This window comes from Salvia splendens, chromosome 2, assembly GCF_004379255.2.
Source record: "Salvia splendens isolate huo1 chromosome 2, SspV2, whole genome shotgun sequence".
NCBI classification, from domain to species: Eukaryota; Viridiplantae; Streptophyta; class Magnoliopsida; order Lamiales; family Lamiaceae; genus Salvia; species Salvia splendens.
The window spans coordinates 25,251,338-25,260,430 of NC_056033.1; the positions used below are offsets into that span (position 1 = coordinate 25,251,338).

At 40.6% G+C, this 9,093-nt stretch overlaps 1 protein-coding gene across 1 annotated transcript; it reads right to left on the bottom strand.

The window, feature by feature from the left end:
- Positions 1-966: 966 nt before the first annotated feature.
- LOC121792043 (tryptophan--tRNA ligase, cytoplasmic) lies at positions 967-4,686 on the bottom strand. Its single transcript, XM_042189824.1, has 11 exons — positions 4,281-4,686; positions 3,717-3,902; positions 3,431-3,482; positions 3,266-3,331; positions 3,068-3,154; positions 2,634-2,726; positions 2,420-2,500; positions 2,235-2,306; positions 1,555-1,623; positions 1,335-1,445; positions 967-1,214 (listed from the first exon to the last, which is right to left on the bottom strand). Exons 1-11 carry the CDS (start codon positions 4,613-4,615, stop codon positions 1,164-1,166), a joined length of 1,203 nt encoding a protein of 400 aa, XP_042045758.1. The 5' UTR covers positions 4,616-4,686; the 3' UTR covers positions 967-1,163.
- Positions 4,687-9,093: the final 4,407 nt, after the last annotated feature.

Here is a 9,093-nt window from a genome sequence, read left to right on the forward strand (position 1 = left end):
CGTCTAGCAGTGTCTTCATCGGCGACGTTGCTGACTCCTTCACCTTCATTGTCCACTATCATATTATGCAAGATGACGACGGCATAGATGATATCACCTTGTTAGAAGAAATGTGCCAGGCCTTTGACCAATGCCCAACGCACTTGGAACACACCAAAAGCCCACTCCATATCCTACTGCGCAGTCTCTTGTCGTTGCGTAAAAAAAGTCATCTTCGGCTCAGGTGGGCAACTGATCATCTTCACAGAAACGGGTCACCTCGGGTATATGTCATCTGCCAAGTAATACCGCATATGATACTGGTTGTCGTTGGCAGTGAAGTCGATGGCGGGGCCTAATCCCTGACACTGCTCGTTGAATAGAGGCGAGGAATTGATGACATTAAGGTCGTTGTTCAATCCGGCCACACTAAAGTAATTCATAGCTGCTGGTCCGCAATGACTTCGAGAATGATGGTGGGGTGCGTGCCTTTGTACCCGGTCGTAAACTGGCCTCACGCGGTCGGAAAATTCTTCCACTACCAATGTATACAACCTATGTTGCCCAGCATCCCCGGAAAGTCGTGCACTGCAAATCGAGCAGGAACTAGCAATCTTCTACGTCAGCTTCCGCATATAGGTGGGGCCGAATGTCTTCAAACACTCACGTCCAGTCATGTCGGCAATGTGAAGATGCTCGTGTAACATATCGGCTAGTCCTCCATAAACCAGCTGCTTCACTGCAGCCGTGTCCTTCTGCAGTGGGGTCGTAACGCTGCTGGAAATACACAACGCTCCGACAGCCTGTTAACAATGCGCAAGAATAGATCTCGTTGTATTATGAAATGCCGACAGAGAACTATCGGGCCCCACGTGGCTCATTGGAAAAGTAATCCGAGTACAGCCGATCATGAGCCGCGGCGTGGTATCTAATAGGTTAATGTTTTTCGATTCCAACAAAATTCACCCATTTTACTTTTGAGTATCATTAAAAGAAAATTAAAATATCGCTAGATTCACATATCATTGCAACACACTTCAACCCATTTGACATTTGAGTACCTATCTAATACTAGTATCAAATATTACAAAATTCTCAAGGTTGGATTTATAAAAAGAAAATTAAAAAGTGTGTTCCAATGAATGATAGTGATGATACACCTGAGATTGCATTGAGTCTCCAGTTTAATTGAACATATTGGGAAGTGGACGAACCGCCATGAATGCATCGACCATCTACACCAAACATAAAACTTGAGTCAATAAGATCTCCAAAGGAGAGGTATAACGCTTTAGTTAGTACATCGAAATCTATGGCGACTGTAACGGCTGTAAAGCAAAATATATAGACTATACCTCGTCAGTCACAGCTGCTCTAGCCCTGCGGTGTCTTTCAACCAGCTCTGTCAAAACTTCAGTAAGCCGTTTCTTAACTTCTCCAGTAAGCATACGGCCTGAACCATATTCCTATTTAATCATGAAATTACCATTAGACAAATTAAGGAGGAAGATATTTTCATTTAAATAAAAGGAGAAAGGGTCCGTTGTACTTAAAGTCATAAACATCAATACTTACGGTTCGGATGTGCTCAAGTTCATCATCGTCCTCCAAGAAAAAGCCAAGATATTTCACGGGTATATCTACCTGAAAGTATCCAAGAAAGGGAAGATATGATTTGCAGAACCAGTGATGGTATATAAAAGAGCAGAAAAAATATCAACTAGAGTGCTCTAATAGTATCAAGTTACCTCATGTTCTAATTGCCTAACAAAATTTGTTTTCAGCTTCATATGGTTGTAATATTTATGGTGTAGGATTGGACCAACCGAGAGCAGCAGCATCATATATCCGCTCTCGTAAAAGCTTTTACTACTGGAAGGAGTCATGATAACTCATCACCACTACTTAATTAAGCTATCAGATTTAGGAAGGCAGGTCCAAATTTAGCACATGTGACTTCTAAATAAACTTTATGCACACGTTTCATCTTTATAGGGATGTTGCCCAAATGCCTCTTTACAACTATTGTTCCATTCTCAATGCATTGTTATCGAAAACTCAAGTAATATCTGATTACCTCATTGGGCATAAGTTATATTGGTATCGCGTTCAAATGTTCAATGTCAGATAATCACTAAGATAGTCAGCTTACAATATTGCCAGATTCACAGTTCAAACATAATGCGCAGACAACCCAATTGCATTTTATATGTTGAACTCCAAAGGTTGAAGTGGAAAGACAAGATATTCAATACCTCAAGATTTGCCCCCAATTTTCGGTGATTCTCTATAGAATCTTGCCCACCAGAGAAAGCATATCTGTTTATCTGTATTGAAAGAACAACAGTTATCAAAACAACTAAAAAAACAGTGGAGAGTTCATCTGCAAGTTAAGCTGGAAGAAGAATGGTGAGAACTTAGGGAGCATTTGCAGACAAACCTTGTTCTTTATCTCCTTAGCAGAATCAGTCACATATATAGCAGAATTTGGATCACTAGCAGACATTTTCCCTGTTTCTCCCTGAAATTATATAACAATTAATACATTAAGAAAAGAAGATGCATTCCATACTAATTCTAGCAGCAATTTATTGAATCACTTATAAGTGCCAGACTAAAGCAGAGTAACATGTAACTAAAGATAGATAGGAAACCTGAAGAGCAGGGAAAAATGATGATTCAATCAGAGCTGGTTTGTGATAACCTAATCGAGGAGCAACATCTCGTGTCATTCGGAAGTAAGGATCCTGAAACAAAACATGCCAGAGATAAAATTAAGAAATCAATTAGAATGGAGTAATCAACAACAGAGAACAATAAATGAAGACATATGATGAATATTCAGAGAGGAAACAGAGAACTATGGCTAAGGCGTGTGTCCTTCACCCTAAATTTCTTGTTTATTCACAAGACAAGATGCATCATTCCCTGATGTTTAGAATCACTTTCAATAGCATATTGGTAAGACACGGATACTAATATTAGATTGCATAAAAACAACCATGAAACACATACAGGATCAAATGGTAGTAACATAACAACTACAATATCAAAAACTTGGAAATTTGAATGAAAAATGAGAGTAAACCTGATCAATTGCACAAGGAATCAAGCAACGTAGACTATCTTTGCCAGAGAAAAGATGTGGAAAAGAACTTGGGAAAGATGGAGCTGCCTAAAAATGTTAAAATAACTTCAAAGTCAGTACCATGCATAATGAGAATCACATTTACAACACTAAATGATCCTCATCTATTGCGTATCCATATATGGCAAAGACTGACACCTGGACAGGAGGAAAGCTGACTTTTCCTATGTGATCTTCTCCACTGAACCCGAAAATGCCTACCACCTGTAATTCACCTAGAATATTATTTCTATACTAAAATATATGATCAATTTAAGATAATAATGTAAAAAAATCCAAACCATTCCTCAGAATGCTAATCACCTTATTATATGTCACACATTTTGCAATCCTGACCATGTTCTTGTAAAATGACCTGCACAATTTCAACAAATAAACTTCATGGCACAACCATGATAATAACATATCCTCAACTGAAAAAACAACTAGATCCTTACATCAGCTCATATATATAAGCAAATCAATCCATTACACCATGATATACAGCCATTTCTAAATGAATTGTAACATTAAAAACTACTTATACAGCAACACTATGAACTAAAACTGAAAAACTACAGCTGTGAGAAAAAAATACAGAAGAACTCACCCTCCAACATAGTCGAAATCGGAGAAAATAAATGTCCTCGAAACGTCGAATCCACAGGCAATTATATCTTTAGCATTTTCACGTGCGAGCCTCTGACTCTCCTCCACCGATAAATTCTTCCACATGCATTTCTCATCATCAGTCAATTGTATCACTAGAGGCACCTTGAATGCATCTTGCAGATACCTAAAATCCAAACAACACGCCATAAATTAGTCAGACCGCGCCAAAAAATCAGAATGCACGCACTAATTAGTCGTCAAATCCACATTCATTATTCCAAATCGCACACTAACTGAAAAGAGGGGGAAAAGGCACATTCCAAATTAAGTAAGCAGATACCTAAAATCCAAACAACACACCATGAATTAGTTAGATCGCCCCTAAAAATCAGAATACGCACACTAATTAGTCATCAAATCCACATTCCGCATCGCAAATTGCACACTAACTGAAAAGAGGGGAGAAATGCACATTCCAAATTAAGTAAGATCACATAGCAATTAAGCTAGAATCACATCATAACACGACATTAAAGCTCACATAATTGAAATTAGCGATTACTTGGTGAACATGAACGGCACGAGATGGCCGAGGTGCAGGGCCTCGGAGGAAGGGCCTCGGCCGGTGTAGAGGTAGAACTTCTCCCCTCTCTCGTAGGCATCGAGGACGTCGTTGAAATCTCGGTGGGCGAAAAAGACGCCGCGGCGGAGGAAGACGTGGGGAGGGCGGCCGGTGAGGCGCGCGACGCGGTCGATGAGGGATTGGTCGAGGCGCTGGCAGCCGAACTTGTCGATGAGCTTGTCGTAGTCGATTTTGCCGCCCTTCTCGGCCGCTACTTCCCACGGCGTCACGATTTGTTCCTCTTGCTCAATTGCGCCGCTTGTCTCAGCCGCCATGGTGCTTCAGTTTCAGTTTCAGTTTCAATTTCAAATTCAGTTTCAGCTCAGGCGAAAAAATCAATCCAAATGGATTTAGGTTAACATTGACACAAATGGACATCCAAATGGGCCTCTGGTAACTAAACATAAACTCGGCCCGCTCTATTTTTTAATTGGGATTCTTGTTAAGCCTAAATTGTGCAATTAGATCAGTTAAATATTCCCTTCATCTCATAGAATTAGACATTAAAAATAACACATTTTGAGTTTACAACATCCTACCAAATCTGGCCATCCGATTATGGAGATGTGTGCCTGATATTATGCCACGTCGGCACCTGAAATGTAATTTAAAATCATTTTATATTTCAAACAAAGCACAAAATTACCATTTTACGAAGTTTCTCCATCGTCAGGCACCTGGGTGTTAGAAATTGCTCGTCTTTAAGCCATTAAGTGAATTGGTGTCGGTAGTTGGAAGAGATTCACGCTCTGTTCGCAAAAACGCAAATTTTGGGTCGCCGGAATTGTGGAAAGCCACGGGATTGGGCTAGGGTTTCGAATTGAGAAGGTGTTTTTGGAGGGTTTTCGTAGGAAGTTGAATGAATTGGAAAGAGAGTGGAAATGTGTTGATTGACCGTAGAAATCATGTATTGATTGACCGTAGAAATCTCGCACGTTCTATTTCAAAGAGTGGGCATAATATACGAACTGACTGATTTACCTTTCTATGCGACTAAAATGCTCTGTAATGCAACCTCGGTTGATGAAATCATAACCCCACATCTATATGTCTAACGGTTCTTATAAGTAGGATGGTATAACTAGATAGGTCTATATGGAGTCTAGTGTTCCCCTTCGTTTTCTTTTGCTTCTGTCTCGTAGATTATTCAATATTTATATATAAAATATTTTCTTGCCTCTCTTATTATTGATAATGTGGGTCTCATCATCTACTAATAATTTTACGACTACCTTTTTCTCATTCTCTTTAATTTACTAATTATGCATTAAAACTCGTGTTATCTCCAAAAGACCTATTTCTATGGGACATGTGAGTATAACTTCCATGTAATCATTTTAAAAAATTGAATGTATATCACGTAACCAAGTTTGTAGAATTTCGAACACTTAGGGTCTGTTTAGTACCTAGAATCGGAATTGGAACCGCAATTTTGAAATTTTATGAATAATATTAGAAGGAATTTAATTAGAATTTTTAATTACAAATTCTTTGTTCGTTAAATAAAATAAGGCTTTGTTTGATACATTGAGGATATGGAATTGCAGCCTTCAACTCTAACTCTAGTTTTGGTATCATAAAAATACTTGATTTATAATTGAATTATAATATTCCAAATCCATCTAATCCCACAAATTGAACTCTATATCAAAAGTTAATAATAAGACCTCAAAATAAATACTACCTCCGTCCCACTCAAGATGTCCACATTCTTGAGTGACACGAGATTTTAGGATGAGTAGGTAGATAAAAAAAAGTTGATGAATATTTTAACAAGGACAGAGGAGAGAGAAATTTATTTCCAAATATAGAAAGTGTACATCTTGAATTGGACAAACTAAAAAGAAAATATGGACATCTTGATTGAGATGGATGGAGCATAAAATTAGATAATTCACACATTGCATATCCATGTTGAGAAAAGGGGAAGTATCAATAAGCATTAAAGAAGAATAGAGTTCCAAGAATGGAGTTCCAAGAAGCATTGAAGATGTGCATGCATTGTTCCAATAGTAGTGTAGTTCCATGAATATACATTTATTGTAGGATCTCAAAAGTCACCAACATCCCTATAAATATATGGGTGTTGAGTACCATTTCATCATTCAATCAAAATACAATAATCTTCTCCCATGGCTTTCTTCTCTAAATATGTTGTCTATACCATTTAACATGGTATCAGAGCGGGTTTGGACTCAGATAAGGTATCATCATCGTCCTTGATACCTTTCTCGGCCCCTTCCCGTTTTTTTGTTTTTCCTTTTTCCGCTGTACCTATAACCATAAGCCAAAATGTCAAATGACAACTATATAGTAACCGAAACCTCAGATTCATCTATGACAGATGAATTTGCCCGGCAATTTGCCAACTTTATGCGCAATAGTTTTGCGATGAACCAACCAAATCCACCAGAAACAGCTGCCATGCCATTCAGAATTGACACGCAGCCCCTCCACATTGGTGGGAATAAGTTGAATGGAGAAAATTACGCCCTTTGGTCCGTATTGATGAAGACGGCAATAAGCGGTCGGGGAATGGTATCTCACGTCACCGGAGTGCCTCCTTCCCCACCGTGAACCGATCCAGCCTTCATACAATGGGAACAAGCCGATCACTGTGTGATCACTTGGTTAATACAAAACATTGAGCCTCGACTGGTCAGTCGAATTTCACAACATCCGACGGCAAAGCATATATGGGATGCGTTGGCCGTCACATATGGGAGCGGAAGAGATAAAATCCAGGTATATGATCTTCAGTTCAAAGCAACCACACTGAGACAAGGAAGCAGTTCATTAGAAGAAATATGGAGCCGGTTGGGAGAGATCTGGATTTCAATCGACCAAAAACAGACGAACCCAATGAAATGTCCAGAGGATATGGAGATTCATAACAAATTCATACAAGATCAGAGAGTATGTCAGTTTCTCTATGCAATTGATAGCAAATATGAAACAACCAAGAGGGTGATACTGAAAATGGACCCGCTTCCCTCCGTCGACTATGCGTACAACCTGATTCAGCAGGAGGAGACACGACTCCGAGTGTTACAACAGGCAAACACCGGCGGAGCAGCTGCCATGGATGGAATTGGAACTGGCCTCGCCATCCGAGGGTGGCAGAACCCTACCGGCGGCTCTCGGGGTGGCGGTCGCAGCAGCAACGGTGGTGGTCGCGGCAACAACAGTGGTGGTCGCGGCAGTGGCAATGATAGAAATCGGCGAAGTGATGAAGAAGACAAGTCAAAATTGGTGTGTTCCTACTGCAAACGGAAAAGACACACAAAAGATTCATGCTTTGAACTAGTTGGATATCCAGATTGGTGGGAAGAGAAGCACGGCAAGCCGCCGCAACCGCAAACACCCTGGAACCGTGGCGGGCACGCCGCCGCAGCAGTTGGAGGCGACGGAGGCAACGCCGTGCAGGGGGTCGCGCAAACCGCAGGTGCTGTCCAGCCAGGAGGAAGGACAAGAAATGAAGCTGCTCAGCCGGCGAACACAACCGGGGCAGCAAACTTCGTTGCCGGCGGAAGTGGGAGTGTAATTCACGATTGGAGTGAAGAATTGATGAGGGGAGAGGCGGCGCCCGATTCAGGTAGATTAGGGTTAGGGGGCTCTTTTATTGGAACCCCCCAAATCTTTGGGAAATTGCAGGTTTTACCCCACCAAAATTCTCAGTCACAATTAGCCCCCAAATCTCCTGAAAATTCCATAATTTCCCAAACCACTTGCCAAAATCGATTTCAGCCTCTCGAGAAGCTTGGAGTTGTGTGTGCAGTATCTAATGGCCATGAGAAAAATGATAAATGGATTTTTGACTGTGGGGCAACCGATACCATAACATATGATGCCTCAGACCTTACCAACCTTCAGAAACCTCTAAAATCTCATATCCAAACTGCCAATGGAGAATTTACGGTGGTTGAGGGGGCTAGAACCGTTAACATTTCCCCAACTTTGCAGTTATCAAATTGTCTATATATTCCTTCGATGTCTCATAAGTTATTATCCATTAGTCATGTCACAAAGGAATTGAATTGTACGTTACTAATGTAGCCACAATTTTATCTGTTGCAGGATATCCGAACCGGAGAGATAATTGGGCGTGGCACTGAACGTGATGGGCTTTATTATGTGGATGAGATAGCTCAAAAAGGGACTGCCATGTTAACTCACGGATCAGCTGACCGGAAAGCTTGGCTTTGGCATCGGCGCTTGGGTCATCCATCTATCGGTTACTTAAAATTGTTATTTCCTAGTATTATTCCTAAGCATGACATGTACTATGAAACTTGTCTTTTATCCAAAAGTTATCGGAACTCTTACCCATTAAGTAATACTCGTGTTGAAACCCCATTTCCCTTAGTACACTCTGATGTTTGGGGGCCCGCACCAGTTATTGGGGGGCAAGGTTTTCGATATTTCTTAGTTTTTGTGGATGATTGCACTCGCATGACCTGGATATATTTCATGAAACAAAAATCTGAAGTTTTGTCACACTTTACCCATTTCTATAACCTTATCCAAACTCAGTTTCACAAAACCATTCAGGTCCTTCGGTCAGATAATGGGGGGAGTTCGTTAATTCTACCATGAAACAACTCTTCCAAAACAAAGGCCTTATACACCAAACCACATGTGCTCATACTCCCGAACAAAACGGTGTGGCTGAAAGGAAAAATCGATCTCTCCTCGAAATGACTCGTTCTATGCTTATAGAGTCAAAAGCCCTGAAACACTTCTGGCCAGAAGC

Coding starts and splice junctions, on each gene's coding strand:
- LOC121792043 (XM_042189824.1), bottom strand. CDS start 4,615: ATGGCGGCTGAGACAAGCGGCGCAATTGAGCAAGAGGAACAAATCGTG. Junction 3,903..4,280: donor GTGCCGTTCATGTTCACCAA/GTAATCGCTAAT, acceptor TTTGGATTTTAG/GTATCTGCAAGATGCATTCA. Junction 3,483..3,716: donor GATTTCGACTATGTTGGAGG/GTGAGTTCTTCT, acceptor GAAATTGTGCAG/GTCATTTTACAAGAACATGG.